The following is a 23,734-nucleotide window of genomic DNA, read 5'->3' as shown; positions in this document are numbered from 1 at the left end:
CCCAAACAGGCAGTCAGACATCCCTCTCACAATCCGGGCCTCCTGGCTCCCAACTGCTCGCCTGCTTGCTAGCCTAATCACCCCCTAACCACTCCCCTGCCAACCTGATCGATGCTTAACTGCCCCCCTGTTGGCCCGATTGCTCCCAACTGCCCTCCCCTGCCAGCCCAGTCTCCCCCGACTGCCCTCCCCTGCCGGCCCAGTTGCCCCCAACTGCCTTCCCTTGCCAGTCCAGTCACCTCCAACTGCCCTTCCCTGCGGCCTGGTCACCCCTAATTTCCCTCCCCTGCCGGCCTGATTGCCCACAACTACCCTCCCCTGCTGGCCATCTTGTGGTGGCCATTTTTGACCACATGGGGGCAGCCATCTTGTGCAAGGGCGGAAGGGTTAATTTTCATATTACCTCTTTATTATATAGGATGTATTAAATAATTACTATGTGATAGGCATTGTTTTAAGGACTTTTAAAAGTATTTCATATAGTCTTTACAACAACCTGAAGAGGTAAGTACTGTTATCATGTTTTAGAGATGAGGACAACTATGTCACTATCCCCAAGGCCTCACATGTATTTCTAGAATGGTACCCTAGTAAAACTTGATATTTTCCCTTTTCATAGCATTTAACAAACTATTACACTTCTGTTTTACCTGTCTCTTCTAGTAGACTCTAAGCTTCTAGACATAGACGTAAAAAAGACTATGCCTTATATATAGGGTGTCCCCAAAAATGTATATACACTTTGAATGATTATTAAGTCAGTGTTTATTAACATACATTTCATTTTCAAAATTTAAAAGGATCTACAGAAATGAATAATTTTTTTACCAATGCCTGTTTTCAAACTGATGACTCTTCTATTCCAGGCACTGTGAAATAATGTAAAGCAATGGAATCATAAATACCCTATATAATAAAGAGGTAATATGCAAATTGACCCTCATGCCCTCACATCACCAGATGGCCACCCCCATATCATCACAAGATGGCCACCACAAGATGGCCGCCCCATGTTGTCACAAGATGGCCACCCCCATGTCATCACAAGATGGCCGCTTCATGTCATCACAAGATAGCCACCACAAGATGGCTGCCCCACATCGTCACAAGATGGCGAGCAGTGGAGAGCAGTTTGGGGCAATGGGCCAGCAGGGGAGCAGTTAGGCATCCATCAGGCCAGCAGGGGAGTGTTTATGGGGTATCAGGTTGGCAGGCAGAGGGATTAGGGGTGATCAGGAAGGCAGGCAAGCAGGCAGGTGAGTTATTAGGACCCAGCAGTCCCGAATTGTGAGAGGGATGTCCTACTGCAGGTTTAGGCCTGATCCCACAGGCAGTCAGACTTCTCCTGAGGGGTCCCAGATTAGAGTGGGTGCAGGCTGGGCTGAGGGATACCCCCCTCCAGTGCATGAATTTCATGCACCAGGCCTCTAGTCAAAAATATTTTTGTTCAGTATTTCTGCACCCTCAATTCATCAACTGTTGCCAGTTTTTGTACCATAAACTTTATCCTTTATGTATGCCCATAAAAAAGTCTAGCAGAGGGGATCTAAGGGGTACATTTGTATTATTTTCAATAATAAAGAATATATATATATAATTTTACATATATATAAAATGTTCTTTGTTCAAAACGTAATAAGGCTTCAGTCATAATTTCAAATCAGTTAAACCTAAAAAGGAGTGAAAATTAAATGAGTTGTCAGATGCTAAAGTGTCTTTACATTTTTCTTTTCTTTTTTGGGGGGGGGCACTGTGAATAATTTTAATGACAGTGTTTGTACTTAAACTGCATTTTCAAACTTCCAATATCATTTTAGAAAGAAGTTCCTTTGTTTGGCTAAAAAGAAACATCAATTGAGTTATCAGTGGTTAAAATGTGTATACATGTTTTGGGACACCCTCTATATGTTAGGTTTGATTGAGCAATTGAGTTGATACCCCTCCCCCAGGAACTGGCTTTTCAGTCATTTCACTATGGACATTCCCTTTGCTGAAGACCACTTTTCACTTGCGGTGACCACATTCCATTCTCTTCCCTCCAGGTATGCATAAAGAAGTCTCCACCCAGAAAAATTCCTCCAAAAGTCCTTTAAAAGCTGCTGACTCCCCTCACTGGATGCTGGAGCCATCCAGGTTCAGCCACCTGGTGTGCAGATGATCGAATAAATTTGTAATCCCTCACCACTCTGGCCTCGTGCATTCCTCCTTCAGTGACCTAACACTATAGTTGTATTTCCAGCACTCAAAACAATGCTGGTCAAATAAACAGTTACTGAACAAATTAATAAACAACTGATATTTGAGTTGTTCAGCATTTGAGTGTCCTCCATTGAATACTCATTTTGTTTACAAATATTACTAATTCCTGTCATTTCTGCCCTGTGGTAATGGGCAAGAAATAGGTATAAAATGATACACATCAATAAAAACTACAATGATGGCCAAATATCAACTTTCACTCTTCCCTCTCTTTTGACTTCAAAGTGCTTGACTATGTCTGATGCTTTTTATTTTCAGTCATACACAAGTTCAAGCCCTTCCTTCCTCTTGGCTACTCATTTACCTATGTCTCCATTTAAGAACCTGTGTATCCATCCATCCAACCAGCAAAATGGCTGACATTGAGAATATAGAAATGAATAAGGCTAATTCATCTCCTCAAGAAAATGTGTAATGATTTTCCTGGACAACAGAAAGATATCAATAAATGTTTGTTTCTTCCACACTCCCTTTACAGATAAGGACAGGGACCACTATACCACCAGTGAAACTTGCAGGCTGGAACATTTTCTAAGCAAACTCCTTACCCCTTTTTTACTGTGAAAATAATACCACAACCATCTCATGATTAGTCAACTCGATTTTATGATGGAAAAATCCTCTTTTTCTATGGGCTGAGGCCCAACTAACCTTATATCCTTAATTGAGAGTTGCACTTACTTGGAAGTGTTACTGGTGGAAGTAGTGTGTGTGGCGGGGCGGGGGGGGGGGGGGGCGGGAGGGGGGCCAGAGAGACCTCATCTGCACCTGTTGCTTGTGGAGTGGAATTCTTGTGATATCCCAAGAAAAAGAATTTTATATAGATAGGATGAGATACGGTAGAAAGCTTTATTTCTATGGAATCATACCCCTGAGATTCCAAGATTCATTTCCCTTTGTGCCACCAAGGAAGAAGTCCCATTTTGCCTTTAGTAGGCCTAAAATCAGAGCCAGTGTCCAGAATTTCCTTTCTATATTTGCACACTCCAGTCCAGCATCAAGCTAGCTTAATTTGTGTTTCTTACTGCAATTCACTAGTCCATTGAGTGTGAGGTCCACATGGCTGTGGGCCATATGGATGAATGCAAGGAAGTGGGTACAAGAGAGCCCCACAAGCCAAGAACTAAGAGAGAGTGAATTTCTTTGTTTAGGGGATTATGTATTCCCAAATTTTTGCAGGCTTGCTTTGGCTGAACCCATGGTTCCAAAGGCTTGACCAACAGGCAAGTACCTTCCCTATTCACTCCAGCTTCACTGTGCATGCATCGATCTCTCCTTTGTTGGACCCCTTCCCCCAGTGATTCTGCAGGGAATGGGCTGGAGGTTCCCTGGGGAGTGTGAAATTGCATCTTCCTGGCGAAGTTACCCAAATGACATGCTTAAAATGTCTGGCCTCCCTTTTGGTTTCTTTCCTATTATTAATAACTAGCTAATTAAAAGTATATCAGAAATGAAATTTTAGTATCAGAAATTAATTTTGGACATTGCATGAAGTTTAAGATCATGGGAACCAGCTTTGAAAAAAACCCACAAAAAACAAAGCTTTAACAATAGATCTGGTAGCCTCCTATTCATGTTATAAGAAATAAGAGGATTGAGACTAGCTAGTAGATAGGATCTATGGGTTGTTCTCTATAGGCCCTCTGTTGAATTACCAGCCACAGACTGTCTCTTACAGTCCACATGTGGATCTAGGGAAACCACGATGCACAGAAAAGTCCCAGTAGCAATTAAGACCAGCTGTGAATGTAGAAAGCTATCTCAGTGCCCAAAATACCTCAACATATTCTCTTACAATGTCAAAGCAATTACTCCTAAAGGCAAGATTATGAAAAGTCAGCACACATCTATACTAATAAAAGGGTAATATGCTAATTTAGACCAAGAGACCTTCCGGGAGACCAGTCAGGGAGGGCAGTTGGGGGCCATGAGGCTGACGGGGGTGGGCAGTTGAGGGTGAGCAAGGCAGCAGGGGGGGGGGCAGTTGGGAGCAAGCATGCCGCAGGCAGAGTGGTTAGGGGTGATCAGGCAGGCAGTCAGGTGAGTGGTTAGGAGCCAGTGGTCCCAGATTGTGAGAGGGATGTCTGACTGCTGGTTTAAACCGGCAGTCGGACATCCCCCAAGGGGTCCCAGATTGGAGAGGGTGCAGGCTGGGCTGAGGGACACCCCCGCCCCCCGCCCCATGCCAGAATTTCATGCACCGGGCCACTAGTTTGTAATAATAAGCATAGAATCTTAGTTGGAACTTTCTAGTTTCTTTATAAAGTTTTTCAAACATCCACAAATTCTTTTAAGGCATCCTCAAAGGAAAGTTATATAATTTAACATGAAAATTAGGCTCTTAAAGTAAATTTTAAATTTCTCAAAAAAATCTCACAACATTAAATTCCCTACATAGTACTACTAAAAGTGGAAACACATATTTATTAAACAAATAAAAATTGGTTACCATTTTCAGGGTCAAAACTGAATATTTAATTATAAAACATACTAAGCATAAGAACATTTAGAGGAAACATGAAACAAAAACATTTCTCTCCTTATTTTCAATAGCTTTTTCTAATGCCTAATAGAGAGGAGGAAATGGAAAACAAACAATAACAACAAAATACTTGCTGGTCTGGAACAAGATTCTAAGGAAAAAAATTACCTATTATTATTTCATTCAAGGGATTATGAGGTGCAAAACCAAACACATCCATTTTCTCATCAATAGTCAAGTGGGAAGGCAAACGCGTCTCTCAAACTATGATATCTTAGTGAATGGTGAATAACAAAAGAAACTCTCTAAATATCAAATCTACCAAAAACAAACAAACAAAAAACAAAACAAACACACACCTAGAAATAAGTGACAATGATTCAGTAAAACTAGAAATAATCAAGTTGCAATATAGTATTTGTGTCTTCAGTGACACCTGTATCCATGTACCTCCCCAATCATATCACTTTGTCAAGTCTATGTGGATCTTTATAGTGTACTATTTACATAAAATGTGGGATATTTTTTGAGGAGAAAAACGGTTTGGGTCATCTAGGCCATTTGTTCTTATAGCTCTCTGGGTAAGGGAAAGCATATGGCTAGCACATTTGCTGCCTTTTCTATATCTGCAGAAACTGTTAGCACATTTATGGGAAGACATACAATGCATTCTTGAAATAAGGTCTCTGAATGTAGCTTTCAAGATCATCCTTTGTTCCATTCTTCCTGGGTGATCAAATTGCACCCAAAAGGTGGTCTAGAATGTGAATTTCAAACATGCTATTGATAGGCCCAGAACTGTTGCTGCAAAGGGGAAAAAAAATCCACATTAATTGAATCCTGGCTTGTCCTTACTCATAATGTCATAAATATGTTTTCTATGTCCTAAAGCAATATGAGTTGATTTGTAAAATGATGTGAAATATTCTGATGAGTAATCCCACAGGTTTTAAAATATGTATTATTTACTATTATTAAAAGTAAATTTTTTCTTACAACAAAAACTACATACAGTAAGTATAGGTCAACAATAAAACAATAATGTTGCAACCCTTTTTTTATTTACTCTGGTTTTCCTATTGGTACCCTGATGATCATTAGCCATAGTATTGTATTTGCAGATACTTCATATGTTAAAATTTCTTTATAATTCTCTAGGATATGTTTCTCATAAACTTTTTGGCAAGGTCACTATTATTTCCATTTCATAGATGTCATTTGGAAATAATAATAGTACTTACCTGAAAGGATTTTTTCAGAGTCATTAGATCATATTAAGAACATAAAGTATTTGACAAATTCTTTAATTATTGAGCACTCAAAACATGATGGCTATTATTATTATGCAAAAGTATTAACAACTATTTTAAGGTTATCAGAAGTACATTTAAAAATTTATCTTTATTGTTGAAAATATTATAGATGTCCCTTTTTAACACCATTGGCCTCCTCCACCCTGCATACCCCCATCCAGGCTTTCACCAAACTATTGTCTGTGTCCATGGGCTATGCGTATATACATACAAGTTGTTTAGTTAATCTCTCCCCACTTACCCACCCACCTGTGCCTTCCCTCTGAGATGCATCATTCTGTTCCATGTTTCTATGCTGCTGGACCTATTGGTCCATAAATTTATTTAGTTTATTAAATTCCACATATGAGTGAGATCATGTGATACTTCTCTTTCTCTGACTAGCTTATCTCACTTAACATAATACTCTCCAGATCCCTCCATGCTGTCTCAAAGGGTAAGAGATTTTTTTTTTTTTACTTTTGCATAGTATTCCATGGTATAAATGTACCATTGCTTTTTTTTATTCACTCATCTACTGATGGGCACATGGGCTGTTTCCAGATCTTAGCTATTGTAAATTGTGCTGCTATGAACATAGGTGTGCACACTTTCTTTCTGATTGGCATTTTTGGTTTCTTGGGATATATTCCCAGAAGTGGGTCAAATGGTAGTTCCATTTTTAATTTTTTGAGGTAACTTCATCTGCTTTCTATAGTAGCTGTACCAATCTGCATTCTCTCCAACAGTGCTCACCAACACTTGTCATTTTTGGTTCATTGATGACAGCCATTCTGCTAGATATGAGCTGATACCTCATTGTTTAATTTGCATCTCTCTAGTGATTAGTGACATTGAGCATTTTTTTCATATGTATCTGGATGTCCACTTTGGAAAAGTGTCTATTCAGGCCCTTGCCCATTTTGAAATGGATTGTCTTCCTTTTCTTAAGTTGTATGAGTTCCTTATATATTTTGTAGATTAACCCTTTATCAGATATATCATTGACAAATATGTTCTGCCATAGAGTGGGCCCCCATTTCATATTGTTAATGGTTTCTTTTGCTATACAGAAGCTTTTTATTATGATGTAGTCCCATTTGTTTATTTTCTCCTTAGTTCCCTTTGCCCTCGGAGATATATTGGTAAAAAGTACTATGAGAGATGTCTGATATTTTACTGCCTATGTTGTTTTTTTTCCCTAGGATTGTTATGGTTTCACAAAGTACATTTAAGTCTTTTATCCATTTTGTGTTTATTCTTGTGTATGTTGTAAGTTAATGGGCTAGTTTCAATTTTTTGCAGGTATCTGTTCAATTTCCCCAATACCATTTATTGAAGAGATTATCTTGATGCCATGGTATGCTATTGACTCCTTTGTCAAATATTAATTGAGCATAATGGCTTGGGCTGATTTCTGGGGTCTCTGTTCTGTTCCACTGACCTACATGCCTGTTCTTATGCCAGTACCAAGATTACAGTGGCTTTGTAGTATAACTTGATATTTGGTATTGTGATCCCCCCAACTTCGTCTTTCTTTCTCAAGATTTTTATGGCTATTTTGGGTCTTTTATGGTTCCATATAAATTTTTAGAGCATTTGTTCTAGGTCTGTGAAATATGCCATTGACATTTTAATAGGGATTGCATTGAATCTGTAGATTGCCTTGGGTATTATGCACATTTTAATAATCTTAATTTTACCAATCCATGAACACACTATATCTTCCTCTATATATTTTTCCAATATCCTGTACTTTTCTGAGTGCAAGTCTTTTAACTCCTTGGTTAATTTTATTCCTAAATATCTTAATTTTTTATTGCAATGGTAAAGGGGATTGTTTGTTTAGTTACGTTTTTTTTCCTGAGAATTCATTATTGGTGTACCAGAGGCCCGGTGCATGAAATTCATGCATGGGTAGGGTCCCTAGGCCTGGCTGGCGATCAGGATCTATCTGTGGGGCAACTGGTGGGGTGATTGGGGGGCCCCCGCTGGCACCTGCCTTGGCCAGCCTTGTGCCACCCGCTCACTGGCCCCATCCCCCGCCGCTGCCACTGGTCACCTTCTACTGTGGGAGGCGACCAGTGGGGTGATCGGGGGATGGTGCCACCCGCTTTCTGGCCAGCCCTGCCCCCTGATTGCTGCGCCACTGCTGCTGGTTGTCTCCCTCTGCAGGGCGACTGGCAGGGTGATCAGTGGGGCCCCCACTGGCACCCACCTTGGCTGACCTGAGGCCTGCAGGCTAGGGGCAGATCCTGCATTGAGCACTGTCCCCTGGTGGTCAGTGCGCATTATAGCGACCTGTCGTTGCACCAGTCGTTCCGCCATTTGGTCGATTTGCATATTAGGCTTTTATTTATTATACTAGAGGCCTGGTGCATGAAATTTGTGCATGGGGGGGGGTCCCTCAGCCCCGCCTGCACCCTCTGCAATTTGGGACCCCTACACACCTTTTTCTTATCTAGCTAACCTCTTCACATTTAAAAAAGTTAACTGAAATATCACCTACTCTAGGAAATCCTCTTTGAACAAATATCTTTACAATCTGTATTAAGTATTTTCATAGTATATCATTCTTTTTAACAGCCACTTAGAGTGGAATCAATGTGGTTTTCATTCTTGCATCTGAATTTTTTCTTCTTGCTCTTGTAACAGCAAAACTTATCCAATTTACATTTACCCTTCAAGGACTTATATTTGGTTCAGTTTCTAGTTGGCTCCCTGTGTGTTTTTTTTTTAAGCAATAAATTTGGGTTGTGATAGGAAACCTCACTTGTAATCAAGCCTGTAGGTCTCTCTATCTGAATATTTCTATAATACCTATCACTTTAGCATACCAGAGATTGTGTTCATTTATAGAAAATAACAATAAATGTCACCTGATCATTTGATCTTCTAGTAATATTTTATAGCAAGATGTATTATTCCAATAATTTAACTATTACAAAACTGAGGCGTACAGAAATAAATCACATTGAACAATAAAAAATGACTCAAATATCAAAGCATAGTACACTTAGGGCCTCCCTTGTCCTGTGCCTCAGATATCATAGCATAGTACACAGTTCACATGGAACTCAGCTTCCTTTAAAATAGGAAGGGAATCAGCTACTTCCACACATTTTTTTTATTTTTATTTAATTCACAGCACATACTCTTTGTACTAATTATTGGAAAATCATCCTAGCAATTGCCTCTGTTCCTCTCTGTATTGTTGCCTTACATTCTGATGTCATTACTGGGCTTTTATCATCCACTTGCTCTGATAAGATTATGAATTATTTAAGGACAGAGATCATGACTTGAGCTTGTGTTTCTCTGTCATGGTACCTAGATAAATACTCAAATGCCATCCAGTCCAATGACTGTGATGAGAGACGCCCACCGTTGCTGGAGACCTCTGATTTTTATTTAAGGGGCCTCACTTGTTTTGGGCCTTTACAGAGGGATGAGTAGGGGCTGAGGGAATTTGAGGAAACCCAGACAGAATTCTCCTCCTAAACGATTTTGCTAAGCTGGCACCTGGGACCGCCGGGCATTTGTCCAATTAAAACCTGGACACACAGCAATAACAAAGGCACTGGTCTCCTATTGCTAATGCGTGGGGATCAAACCCCAGCCTGCAGGAACTCACCCCCACAGTCAGGACCAGGCTGCTGGGTAGACCTGGGCTGGGGCTCCTAACTCTGGGGAGAGGGAGACTTCCCATGGCTGCAGGCTAGAGGCCCTGGACTCCACACCACGCGCCCAAACAGGTCCCTAGCGCAGGTTGGTGAGTAAAGTGGCTTCTTCGCCTGTGATTGCGGGGCATCTTGGCTTGGCCTGTTCACCCTGTGATTGTGGGGCGGCTTGGCCTGGACTGTTCTCCCCGTAATCACAGGGTGGCTCGGTCTGGGCTCACTGCTTTCCACCAGCTGCAGCTTGCCAGTCTCCTATGGGCTGGGGGGAGCCGATCAGTCAAGCCCACAGCATATGGCAGCGGCTGTGAAGGTCGCCACAGCAACCCAGCACTGACTTCCAGTTGGTCAGCCTTTGGTCGTGATTGGTCGTTACAAGTTACAACCCTGGGCTTTTATTATTAGGATAGGCTAAAAAAGTCAAATTTTGAGTGTTCATTATGTATCCTGCTACATTGCTAAATAAATTTATTAAATCTAGTAGTTTTTTGGGGGAGTCCTTAAGTTTTTCAATGTATATGTCATCTGTGAATAATGAGTTTTATTTCTTTCCAATTTGGATGCCTTTTATTTTTTTCCTCTTGTCTGATCACTGTGGCTAGAACTTCCAGTACTATGTTGAATAAGAGTGGTGAAAGCAGACATCCCTGTCTTGTTCCTATTCTTAGGGGAAATGGTTTTAGTTTTGCCCATTGAATGTGATGTTTACTCTAGGTTTGTCATATATGGCCCTTATTATGTTGATGTATGATCCCTCTATACACACTTTGCTGAGTTTTTTTTATCAAAAATGGGTGTTGGATTTTGTCAAATGCTTTTACTGGTACTGCATCTATTGGTATGATCATGTGATTTTTGTCTTTTAATTGGTTTATGTGATGTATCATGTTTATTGACTTGTAAATATTGTACCAGCCTTGCATTCCTGGAATAAATCCCACTTGGTCATGGTGTATGACCTAATATATTGCTGGGTCTGATTTGGTAATATTTTGTTGAGGATTTTAGCATCTATGTTCATCAGGGTTATTGGCCTGTAATTCTCTTTCTTTGTGGTATCTTTATCTGTTTTTGGAATTAGGATAATGCTGGCATCATAAAAAGAGGTTGGAAGTATTCCTTCCTCTTGGATTTTTTTAATAGTTTGAGGAGTATAGGTGTTAGTTCTTCGAATGTTTGGTAAAGCTCCCCTGTGAAGCCATCCAGAACAGGGCTTTTGTTTGCTAGAAGGTTTTTGATTACTGCCTCTATTTCATCAGCTGTTATTGGCCAATTAAGGTGTTCTGATTCTTCCTGATTCAGTTTTGGAAGATTGTATTTTTCTAGGAATTTGTTCATTTCATCCACATTCGTGAGCTTGTTGGAATATGGCAGCTCATATTATTTTCTTTTTTTTGTTTGTTTGTTTTTTTCTGTTTTTTGTGTTTTTTTTTTTTTGTTTTGTTTTATTAGTTTTTACAAACCCTTGTGTTGAGGGCTGACTTTCAATAGATTGCAGCGAGGGAGCTGCTCTGCTATGTACGAAACCCCGACCCAGAAGCAGGTCGTCTACGAATGGTTATAGCGCCAGGTTCCCCACAAACGTGCGTTGCGTGAAGGGCTCATATTATTTTCTTACAATACTTTGTATTCTGTGCACTCAATTGTTCCTTCACTGCTTTCATTTCTGTTTTTATTTATTTGGGTTCTCTTTGATGCTGATGAATCTAACTAATGGTTCATCAATGTTGTTTATTTTTTCAAAGAATCAGCTCTTCTTTTCATTGATTTTTTTATTTTTATTTTTTAGTCTGTATGTCATTTATCTCTCCTCTAACCTTTATTATTTCCTTCCTTATACTTATTCTGGGATTTTCTTGTTGTTCTCTTTCTAATTTTTTTAAGTTGTACAGTTAAATAGTTTACTATTATTTTTTCTTGTTGTTGTTGTTGTTGTTGTTGTTTTGCTTGTTTGTTTGTTTTAAGGTAGGCCTGTAATACTATGAACTTTCCCCTCAGGGCTGCTTTTGCTGTGTCCCAGAGATTTGGGGTTGTTGTGTGTTCATTTTCATTTGTTTCCAGAAAGTTTTTAATTCCTTTCTTGACCTCATTGGTAACCCATTCATCCTATATAATAAAAGCCTAATATGCAAATTGACTGTCACTCCAACACACAAGATGGCTGTCCCCATGTGGTCAAAGATAGCCACCACAAAATGGCCGACAGGGGAGGGCAGTTAGGGGTGACCAGGCCAGCAGGGGAGCAGTTAGGCATCGATCAGGCTGGCAGGGGAGTGGTTAGGGGGTGATCAGGCTGGCAGTCAGAAGCGGTTAGGGGCAATCAGGCAGGCAGGCAGGCGAGTGGTTGGGAGCCAGCAGTCCTGGATTGTGAGATTAGGCCCCACTGGGATGGGGCCTAAATGGGCAGTCGGACATCCCTCGAGGGGTTCAAGATTGGAGAGGATTAAGGCTGGGCTGAGGGACACCTCCAGCCCCTGTGCATGAATTTTGTGCACCGGGCCTCTGGTTGTTTAATAACATGCTATTTAGCCTCCATGTGTTTGAATGTTTTGCTTGTTTTTACTATAGTTGATTTCTAATTTCATTCCACTGTGATCTGAGAAGATGCTTGGTATGATTTTAATCTTCCTGAACTTGTAGAGGCTTGTTTTGTCTCCTAACATATGGTTTATCTTTGTGGATGACCCATGTGCACTTGAGAAGAATGTATATTCTGCAGCTTTGGAGTGGAATGCTCTATAAATGTTAGTTAAATCCATCTGGTCCAGTGTGTCCTATAGAGTCACTGTTTCCTTGTTAAATTTTTTTCTGGAAGATCTATCCAGTGAAGTCAGCAGGGTGTTAAAGTCCTGTACTGTTACTGTATTGCTGTCAAGCTCTCCCTTAAATTCCTCTAGAAGTGTTTTAATATATGTAAGTGCTCCTAAATTGGGTGCATATATGATTACCAGGTTTATATTCTCTTGTTGGATTGATCCCTTTAGTATTATCTAGTGATCTTTCTTGTCTCTTATGATGGCCTTCATTTTGAAGTCTATTTTGTCAGATATGAGTATTGCTACCCTAACTTCTTTTTTGTTTCCCTTTGCATGGAAAATATTTTCCATTCCTTCACTTTTATTCTGTGTGAGCCTTTTGTTTTGAGGTGGGTCTCTTGTAGACAGCATATAGTTGGGTCGTGTTTTTTTGTTTGTTTATTTTTAATCAATTCAGCTACCCTATGTCTTTTGATTAGTGCATTTAATCCATTTACATTTAAGGTTATTATTGATAGGTACTTATTTATTGACATTTTTATTTTGTATGCTTATATTTCTCTATTTCTTCTCATTATAGCAGTGCCTTTAACCATTTCTTGTAGTGCTTGTTTGGTGGTCATAAACTTTTAGTTTTTTTCTCTGGGAAGCTCTTTATTTCACAGTCTATTTTAAATGATAGCCTTGCTAATTATATTAATCTTGTTTTCAGATCCTTGCTTTTCATTACCTTGAAGACTTAATGCCATTCCCTTCTGGCCTGTAGAATTTCTTATGAGAAATCAGCTGACAGCCTATGGAAGCTCCTTTGTAGGTAATAAATTACTTTTCCCTTGCTACCTTTAAGATTCTGTCTTTAAATTTGGGCATTTTAATTTGAGGTGTCTGGGTGTGGGCCTGTTTGGGCTCTTCTTGCTTGGGGCTCTCTATGCCTCCTGAACTTGTGTGACTTTTTCCTTCACTAGTTTATGGATGTTTTCTGCCATTATTTCTTCAAACCAGTTCTCTATCCCTTGTTCAATTTTCTCATCTCCTGGTATTCCTATGATGCAGATATTGTTATGTTTCATATTTTCCCACAGCTTCCTTAATATGCCCTCTGCTTTTTAATTGTTTTTGTTGTTCTCTGTTTGAGGGAATTTTTTTCTTCTCCATCTTCTAGTTTACTAATACAATCCTGTAATCTGCTGCTTATTCCCTCTGATATATATCATTTATTTGTTCTATATCATTCTTCTTTTCCTTCTTTTCCTAATTTTTCAGTTTCTCTATCTTCTTCATGCTGTTGAGCATCCTTGCCATCATTATTCTGAATTCTATATCTGATAAATTGCTTATCTCCATTTCATTTAGCTCTTCTTCTAGAGAATTCTCTTATTCTTTCATTTGGGGCTTGTTTTTCCCCTTCCTATTTGGGTTTGTGTCTATGTATTAGGTAGATCTGCTATGACTCCCAGTATTTTTGGAGCATCTCTGGTGCAGGAAAATGTCAGACACTTATTGTGACTGGCCCTGAGTACCCTGTTTGGAGCTATCAACATTCAACAGTTTGTGGCTCCCTCTATTGTGGCTGGGTGCATTTGGAAAGGACTAAGATGCACACCAAGGTCTGATTTTCCTAGCCCTGGGTTCAGAAGCAGATCAGGCAAACTCAAAGTACCTAGAGATCTCCCTCTGCCTGCATGACAATTGTTACTTCCAGTCTCTTAATGTGTCTCAGGCTATAGACCACAACAAGGTGTAAACTCCATGTGGTGGGGTGAGAGTTTTTCCTACAGGCTATGGCAATTGCTTCCCCCAACTCAGATCTGTCTTAGAAAGACGTCCTCTGCAGTATGGGGGAATGACTCAGCACAGGGGTCTAGGCAGCTGTTCTCTGAACTCTATCCACAAATCCCCCAAGCCTAGATTCTCCTCACACAGCTCTAGTCCACTCTGCTCTCCTCTGCCAGAGCCCATGGTGAGTGAGTGCACATAAAATTTTGTGCATTGGCCCTTTAAGAGGGTACCTGCATTTCCAGCCATCTCTCCCTTACAGACAGAAACCCTACTGCTTTTAACAGCCAGATATTCCTTGGGCACCTTTCTCAGTTCTGGTGCTCTGGGATGAGGGGTCCAGAATTCTCAGTTGGAACTTCCCATGCACAGCGGCGATATCACTCTAGAACTTCAGCTGCTGTCTGTGGGAGCCTGGCCAGCTTTCTCACACTTCTGCACTTCCTATTAGTCTTTATGAGGTCTACACTTTCCATCCTTGGTTATAGGTTTCTTTGCAGCTAGTCTTCAGTTGATTATTCAGGATGGTTTTTCTGTATTTATTTGCAATTCCAGTTTGGTCCTGGGAGAGTACCCTGATACTCTCAGGGTAGCTTTCGCTTAATCTTGATATCAGAAGTATATTTTAAGTGGGCCAGTCTGGTTTAGGTCTTCCTCTAGATCTGTTCTCCCTAAACATGAAGACACTACTATTTATATATGCTGATCCATCTGACTAGAATGCTCTTCCCTTCCTCACTCCAAACTCCTAACCCCTCTTCATGTCTCTTCATGGCTAATACTTACTCTTCATGTCTCAGCTTAGACAGCACTTCTTGCAGGTGTAAGCAGTCCCTAACCTCTTATAAGTATAGATTATATTATAGGTACCAGTGTACTCCTCCTATGTGCTTCAATGTGGATCACAATTGCCTGCTTCCCAATGACACTAGAGCTTCATGAGTTCAGGGATTATGTCTACTTACATACACTACATTCTTAGTGGTCAACGCAGTGCCAGAATAGAGTGGGTGCTCAATAAGTATCAGTGAGATTAGGACATCTTGGATCTGAAATCAGCCTGGTTGGTGTTAGAAGAATACGTTTTCATATACTGTGATGGCTAGCAGCCTAAGAACCTGCTGAGTGTGAGGCTATAACATGAGATGTGGCATTGTGGAAGTAGAGGGGCAGAAGGGAAGGGTACTAGAGAAACTCAGGTTCCATCTGGTTACTAATGGTCAAACCAGCAGATACACATGCAGATTCACTGGCTCTGGATATGTGGATAGCAGTCCTGTAGCACATGATCAAGTGCTGGGTTAACTACACCTGGTCCAAAGTCTAAGTGATTTCTGACCCGAGTATTCACAGCAGATCGCAAATCAAGGCCCTTGCTGGCTGGAATGACAAGAGTCCAATCTGATCTAAGACCCCAGAAGACTTACCAGGCCCAGCACAGAATTGCATTGCTGAGGAAGAAACTTTGAGACTTTGGGCACAGCGGATGGAAAATGAACTGAAATGTCCTGATTTGTTACAGCAACTGCATCATAGGAAGGGATGACTGTAGAATAGTATTTGACAGCATGGAAGGAATTAAGAGAGAGAGCTGTGCTGGGAACTTGAGTTTTATACACATCACCAATAGCATTCTCTGAAGTGGAGCTAGACTGACCTTTAACAAAAAGGAAAACAAATAACTATCAGTATACACAACTCTGTAACTCTGAACTACTGTATTTGAAACAAATTGTCCTCTATATAATTTCTTCACACTTCTAACTTATACTACTGCTACACTTAAATTCTGTTGAAAAAAGTGAACATTTTTGTAGCAATATTTAATGCAATAAATACACTATAAATTAGTGTTCCTATGTCATTAAAAGACAGAGATTTTAGAGAAGCATCAGATCTCTATGCTTTTGGGTGTGTTTTTGTGTATGCAACTTTGTGTTTGTGTGTTGCTTCCATCATAATCAAAATTGTGATCATCTCTATGAAGCAAGGAAGAATGTTGGAAAGAACTCCATTCAGCCATGAATAAAATTTTCTATCAGTGAAGTGGGTTATATCATTATATATCTATACTCTGCACAGTATCTAGAAGGCAGGAAAATATTTAAAAATATATAATGAATGTTAACAATGTAATCTCAAGTCCCTCTGTGAATACCTATTTATGTTCTTCTGGAGAGTGATAATAGTGAAAGTAAAGCAATTTTATTTCTACTTTAAATACAAATGTATCTGGAATATTTGTGAATATTTGCATTTCAGCAAATGGATACACTGATTGATGGAAAAGTATACATAAAGGCAACCTAAAGAAGTCTAAACACTGAACCAGATCAGCACTTCTGTGTCACAGGACAGACTTTACCACAGAAACCTGGTGACATCAAGTAGTTGTTTAACTTCTCCAGCCTTTAATTTACTGATGTAGGTGATGAAAGTGAAATCTGAAGAATTTAAGTGATTTCAACTGTTCTGATCCTCTTTCAAAAACAATTTGGCTCATGCAGTCCTTGCTATACATGTGCTCACATTCTCAAACTCATTCCTTACAGACTTTGGGAATCCAGCCCAAGGAAAAGACCAAAACAGGAAAACATCGTATGTGGGGACATACTCTCTCTTATCCTATCTAATAAAGAGGGAATATACAAATTGACCATCACACTGTCACAAAAGATGGCTGTACCCACAGCGGAGGCTGAGTTCCTGTAACGAGCCTTAACAAGCAATCAGCAGGGACCTGAGGCTTCATGGCACTGGGCTGGAGCAGGGGACCTCAGGCTGCACCCTCCACCCCAGCACCAGACCAGGGGACCTGAGGGTGCGCCCCCCTCCCCGCCCTGGCACTGGGCCGGGGAACCTGAGGCTTCACCCCCCACTCAGCAGGGCTTAACAGGGGACCTCAGGCCATGCCCCCCGCCTCGCAGGGCTTGATGGGAGACCTCAGGCCATGCCCCCTGCCCGGCAGGGCTTGACGGGGACATCAGGCTGCACCATCCACCCTGGTGCTGGGCCGGGGGACCGGAGGGTGCGCTGGGGGACCTGAGGCTGCACCTCCCACCTGGCAGGACTTGACGGGAGCCCTTAGGCTGTGCCCCCACCTGGAGGGGCTTGACGGGGGACCTGAGGCTGTGTCTCCCGCCCATCGCCAGGCCAGGGGACCTAAGGCTGTGCCCCTGCCTGGCGGGGCTTGACAAGGGTGGGGCCAGCTGAGTCTGGATCTTGCCCAATGGATGTGGGGCCTGCTGGGTCTGGGTCTAGGTCTCGCACGATTTTGAGGTGCCGTGGGTGGGCGGGAACTTGACTCTAGGTCTCACGGCATGCCCCAGACTCTGACAGGAGGAAGATTTTCATATACATTTTACTAATTCTCTTTCATCTCTGACACTTCTATTATAGAGAAAGGGCAAATAGCAATATTAAAATATTTCCTCTAATTAATCTCCTTTTAATGTGCATGAATGTCATGCACTGGGCCACTAGTTATATTATATATAACATATAATATATTGTTATATTACATATATATCAACATAAAATTGGAAACACTAAATATAGAAATTAAAGAATGGCTAAGAAAATTATTTTATAAACTAGAGGCCCGATGCATGAAATTCATGCACGGGGGGTGGGGAGGTCCCTCAGCCTAGCCTGCACCCTCTCCAGTCTGGAACCCCTCACAATCCGGGACTGCTGGCTCCTAACCACTCGCCTGCCTGATTGCCCCTAACCACTCTGCCTGCCAGCCTGATAGCCCTCTAACCGCTCCCCTGCCAGCCTGATTGACACCTAACTGCTCCCCTGCTGGCATGATCATCCCCAACTGCCTTCCCCTGTGGGGCTGAGGGGACTGGGGGACTGAGGCTGGATAAGGTGGGGCTGAGGGGACTGGGGGACTGAGGCTGGATGAGGTGGGGCTGAGGGAAGTGGGGGACTGAGGCTGGATGAGGCGGGGCTGAGGGGGCTGGGGGACTGAGGCTGGATGAGGCGGGGCTGAGGGGGCTGGGGGACTGAGGCTGGATGAGGTGGCGCTGAGGGAACTGGGGGACTGAGGCTGGATGAGGCGGGGCTGAGGGGACTGGGGGACTGAGGCTGGATGAGGCGGGGCTGAGGGGGCTGGGGGACTGAGGCTGGATGAGGCGGGGCTGAGGGAACTGGGGGACTGAGGCTGGATGAGGCAGGGCTGAGGGGGCTGGGGGACTGAGGCTGGATGAAGCAGAGCTGAGGGGGCTGGGGGACTGAGGCTGGATGAAGCAGAGCTGAGGGGGCTGGGGGACTGAGACTGGATGAGGCGGGGCTGAGGGAACTGGGGGACTGAGGCTGGATGAGGTGGGGCTGAGGGAACTGGGGGACTGAGGCTGGATGAAGCAGGGCTGAGGGGGCTGGGGGACTGAGGCTGGATGAGGTGGGGCTGAGGGAACTGGGGACTCTCGCTGGATGAGGTGGTGCTGAGGGGAATGAGGGACTTTGACTGGATGAGGTGGGGCTGAGGGGACTGGGGGACTCTGGCTGGATGAGGCGGGGCTGAGGGGAATGAGGGACTTTGGCTGGATGAGGTGGGGCTGAGGGGACTGGGGGACTGAGGCTGGATGAGGCGGGGCTGAGGGGACTGGGGGACTCTGGCTGGATGAGGTGGGGCTAAGGGGGCTGAGGGGACTCTGGCTGGATGAGGCGGGGCTCAGGGGGCTGAGGGGACTCTGGCTGGATGAGGCGGGGCTGAGGGAACTGGGGGACTGAGGCTGGATGAGGTGGGGCTGAGGGGATTTGGGGACTGAGGCTGGATGAGGTGGGGCTAAGGGGACTGGGGGACTCTGGCTGGATGAGGTGGGGCTCAGGGGGCTGAGGGGACTCTGGCTGGATGAGGCGGGGCTGAGGGAACTGGGGGACTGAGGCTGGATGAGGCGGGGCTGAGGGAACTGGGTGCCGCCATAGTGTGAGAGCATAGCAGTCAATTAGCATATCCCCTCTTTATTGGCTGTGGGTGCTGCTACCTTGTGAGGACGTGATGGTCAATTAGCATATCCCCTCTTCATTAGATAGAATCATTTGATAAACTAGTAAAACAATTAAAATGATGATGAGGACTGCATAGTAAAGAATTAAACTATATATGGCATGATGTTAAGTAGCAAAATCAGGAGACAAAATTGAACATCCAATATGATTGCTAATGTAAAAAAATACATTAAAAAAGACTTGAAGAAAAGATATTTAAAAAATAGTTATTATCTTTGTTGGGCCAGTAAAGGACTAATATTGCTTTTCAAATAAAAAAGTGTGTGTAAATAAAATTAAAATAAGGGTTTAGACTCAATGACCTTCAAGCTTTCCTCCATTCTAAATATATCACAGCTTATGATCCTAGTGTATCTGTGTTGTCCCAAGAGCAACTGGTTAAGATGAAGCAATATCAAGAGATACTGGGGCACATAAAAGCCTGAACTCACTACCTCAGAAAGAGTATTTCAGAGTTTCTGCAGAATATAAATAGTGAAAATGCAGAAGTAAGTAATGTATGTATAAGAAATAACATTGATAGGCATATGCCTGTGTCCTGACCTCTATATGATTTAAACCAGGCTGACTTCATCATTCAGTGTGACATTCAGACAGCTACTTTCAGTAGATTACCCATGGTTCATGGCTACTCTTTTTCTATTCACCTCCACTCTCCCTAAGTTAGGAGAAAAGTCTAAATTGACTTCTCTCTGAGACTGACTTGATTATATGAACAAGGAAGGCTGTCTTCTATTTTTGGCCCCCTTTCTCTTTTGACTTTAGATGCCACTCCTAGTAATCTTGTTGGTGCCCATGACTTCCACTATATCCCCACAATATGCACAGTATTCCTGTGATAGCACTTCAGTTACTAGAGGAATTACACTTTGCTATTGTGAGCTCCATAAGAAAAAGAACTGCATCTTGTTCATTCTTGTGTCCCCATCTGTGAAGCAGGGACATTTGAGCTAGAACTAAGGGATGAACTGGGAGTTAACTAGGTAGAGTATGGGAAAGGCCACTCCCAGCACAGGGAAGGTTCTGAAGTGAGAGAGTAAAATCCCTTTGAGGAAGTCAGCAGAAGGGTGACCTCAGACTAGGACATCAAGGAGATGGGTAGGGGTGTCTGTCATCCAGCATCTGATAGGCAGGTTAGGAGCACAACAGTAAGGACTGGTTTCTCAATGAAGAGTAACCTGCAGGAATACTAAGTCACAAGCTGGTAGCCATGTTCTTTAACACTGGCTCTGTTTGTTTCCATCTTCTTATTTCTACAAGTTCATGAGCATGCCTAGACTATATAACACAAATAACAAAATGCCTCATGGTGAGTAAATGTTTGTTTCACAGTGAATATGCGTATGACATATGTTTCTTGAGCACCTACTGTCAGTCCCTCATTGCTCTAGGTATTAGAAATACAGCAATGAACAAAACAGGCAAAAAAAATTCCCTGTCTTCGTGGAGTTGATATTCTAGTGGGATAAGATGGGCAATAAACAAAGTATGCAAGTAAAGAATACTAGAAGATGATAAGTGCTGAGTAGGAAAATATGGTGGAGAAAGTGGAGAAAGAACCCCACACTAGATGTGATGCCGCGAAGGAGCATCCAGTTTTAGTTGCACTCCCTGAGAAGGTGACAAGGACATGAAGAAAGTAAATAAATTAACGTGTTAAATGCTCAGTACCTAGTATGGAATTAATATTAATACTTCCCTTCCCTTTAAATTCTACTCACATAATAAAGTCACCAGTGTGTTTATCATATACCAGTAAGATGAGCTTTCTGATAATAATGGTCAATTTTGAGCCCCATTTTTGGATAACACTATTTAGGTGCTTGTGGCCAGTTTGTGTACTTCAAGCAGACAACAACAGAATGACTCCTGGTGGAATCTCCCAGCCTCACTCCATTCCCTGGTTACAGCAGTGACTGCATAGGAGCTGAGGAGTGCATGGGACATACAAGTAGGCCCAAGCATATTATAATGACCCAGGGGTCAGGTGAAGCTGACCTCTCACAGTGCCATCCAAGGAGCCCCCTGAGGCAGGAACAGAATACACATTCAAGCACTTATTAGCCAGGAAACTGATTCCTCTCATAGGTGAATGTTTGCTTGCCAATACACTGTTTTCCCTTAAAAGGAGAGAGGAAAAAAAACAAAAAAACTTTACACATTTCCCAAGGAAGATAATAAGAACATTGCTGAGTTCAATTGTTTTCTATCATCTATATACACTGAGTGGCCAGGTTATTATGCACTCAGAGATCATAATAGCCTGGCCACTCAGTGTATATAAAAGCCTAAGTGACCACTGCAGCCAAAACAACCAAATGGACAACCAAACAGGCTGCGTGGGGCGACCAGGCTGGCAGGGGGGTTAGTGAGGGATGACCAAACAACTGAGCAGCAGGCTGCGTGGGGCGACCAGGCTGGCAGGGGGGTTAGTGAGGAATGACCAAACAACTGAGCAGCAGGCTGCGTGGGGCGACCAGGCTGGCAGGGGGGTTAGTGAGGAATGACCAAACAACTGAGCAGCAGGCTGCGTGGGGCGACCAGGCCGGCAGGGGGTTAGTGAGGGATGACCAAACAACTGAGCAGCAGGCTGCGTGGGGCGACCAGGCTGGCAGGGGGGTTAGTGAGGGATGACCAAACAACTGAGCAGCAGGCTGCGTGGGGCGACCAGGCTGGCAGGGGGGTTAGTGAGGGATGACCAAACGACTGAGCACAGGCTGCATGGGGTGACCAGGCTGGCAGGGAGGCAGTTGGGGGCGACCAGGCCAGCAGGTGGGGGGACATTTAGGGGCGACCAGGCTGGCAGAGGGGGGCAGTTAGGGCGACCAGGCCAGTGGGCGAGCAGGTAGGGGCGACCAGGCTGGCAGGGGGGGCAGTAAGGGGCAATCAGGTCAGCAGGCAGAGGCGGTTAGGGGTAATCAGGCTGGCAGGGGGCGCAGTTAGGAGCAATCAGGCAGGCAGGCAGGTGAGCGGTTAGGAGCCAGTGGTCCAAGATTTTGAGGGGGATGTCCGACTGCCAGTTTAGGCCCAATCCCGGGGGGTCCAGGATTGGAGAGGGTGCAGGCTGGGCTGAGGGGACCCTGCCCCTCCCGTGCACGAATTTTGTGCACTGGGCCTCTAGTTCAAGTTATAAAAACCATAGCCAGAGTTTAAACTATGGATTATTTAAATATAAGAACAAATTGTTGAATAGGACTCAGGATGATTCTTCAGGATGTGAAAGAATGACCTGCTTTTCTGCTATAGTTTTCTTCATTTACCTATCCTAATTAACTTAAATAGCAAGCATCCCTTTGGCAGGTCACATTGTGTACTAGCAATTTCTTTAAGGAGTCCTAGCTGAAATAGGGCTGGACTGCTCCATGACTTCCTGTTACAAAGGAATGAATGCTAGAATCTATCATATCCTTACTAGATTGCCACAGTCACAACCATCACTACTGGTAAAGCCCCATTTTAAAATCCTCAGAAATAACAAAAGGAGGTTGAGGCAAATGATAACAGAATCTTGAATCTGAGAATATTATATATTTTATCACTGTAATTAAATGATACACATCAGCAATGGGAAAAGTTCACTGATTCTTAATAAAGGCCTGACTGTTCACTATGATGGATTCAGTATCTGTCTACACTTCCAGCATTAGCATCAGAGGAAAATAAACAAGGGCCCTAATCATACCTTCGTGCCATGATTGTGCCTGGGAAGGATAGCTGGATGGGCATTTGTTGTTTCTTACAAAATCTCCTATTGCTCTGAAGTACTTCTGTAATCTAAAAAATATAAGTAGAGATCTATTTAGAGATATTTTTTTCATATATACAAACACACATACATTTCCAATGATAAAAATAGAAAAAAATAAAAGTATAGCATTAAAGCATTGTCTATAAGGATAACATTCAAGGGCTTGGGAGTTGAATACCTGGCCCATAGCAGCTGGAGGGATTTTCTTTAGGATATACTTCACATAATCAACTGTGGCCTCAAGAATCGAAGCCGCATCATTCTTTCTCCCCTTTATACTCGGCACCAGAGTACGCAGCTGCTCACAGCAATGCTTGATTCGCTCTCTAAGCAGGGAATGGTAACAAATAAGGAACAATTAGTCTCATTTTCTTCCTGGGTTTGTTTGTAAAGGAACTGCCCCCTCCCTTTTTAGTCTCCCTTTCAGAGAAAGGCCATGTTCCACAAGCCAGCAGCTTCATAACCCCTGGAATCAAAGCAACCAGGGCACCTACTAATATTGCTGCAAAGTACAATGTCTGTGATGATGGCAACCCAACTCCTTGCCCCAGGCCCATTGCAGTGTGCAGGATTCCCAGACACCGGGAGAGTATAGCAGTCACACCGCATCTGTAGTTTCACTTTCTGCGGTTTCAGTTACCTGCAGTCAACAATGGCCCAAAAATATTAAGTGGAAGATTTCAGAATTAATCAATTCATAAGTTTTAATTTGTGCACTGTTCTGAGTA

General features: G+C 42.7%; 1 protein-coding gene across 1 annotated transcript in view; it reads right to left on the bottom strand.

Annotated features, from left to right (window-relative positions):
• Positions 1–5,496: 5,496 nt before the first annotated feature.
• SOHLH2 (spermatogenesis and oogenesis specific basic helix-loop-helix 2) overlaps positions 5,497–23,734 on the bottom strand; it is a 100,292-nt gene continuing 82,054 nt past the window's right edge. The window contains exons 7-11 of the mRNA XM_054720272.1: positions 23,185–23,332; positions 22,941–23,032; positions 21,257–21,378; positions 15,670–15,899; positions 5,497–5,545 (exon numbers count right to left, since the gene is read on the bottom strand). Coding sequence (XP_054576247.1) covers positions 5,522–5,545; positions 15,670–15,899; positions 21,257–21,378; positions 22,941–23,032; positions 23,185–23,332 — 616 coding nt within the window. The 3' untranslated portion in view covers positions 5,497–5,521. The remainder of the gene's footprint in view (positions 5,546–15,669; positions 15,900–21,256; positions 21,379–22,940; positions 23,033–23,184; positions 23,333–23,734) is intronic.

This window comes from Eptesicus fuscus, chromosome 8 (genome assembly GCF_027574615.1).
Source record: "Eptesicus fuscus isolate TK198812 chromosome 8, DD_ASM_mEF_20220401, whole genome shotgun sequence".
NCBI lineage: Eukaryota > Metazoa > Chordata > Mammalia > Chiroptera > Vespertilionidae > Eptesicus > Eptesicus fuscus.
Note: the sequence above shows the minus strand (reverse complement) of the source record. Positions and strands in the feature narration are given on the sequence as shown.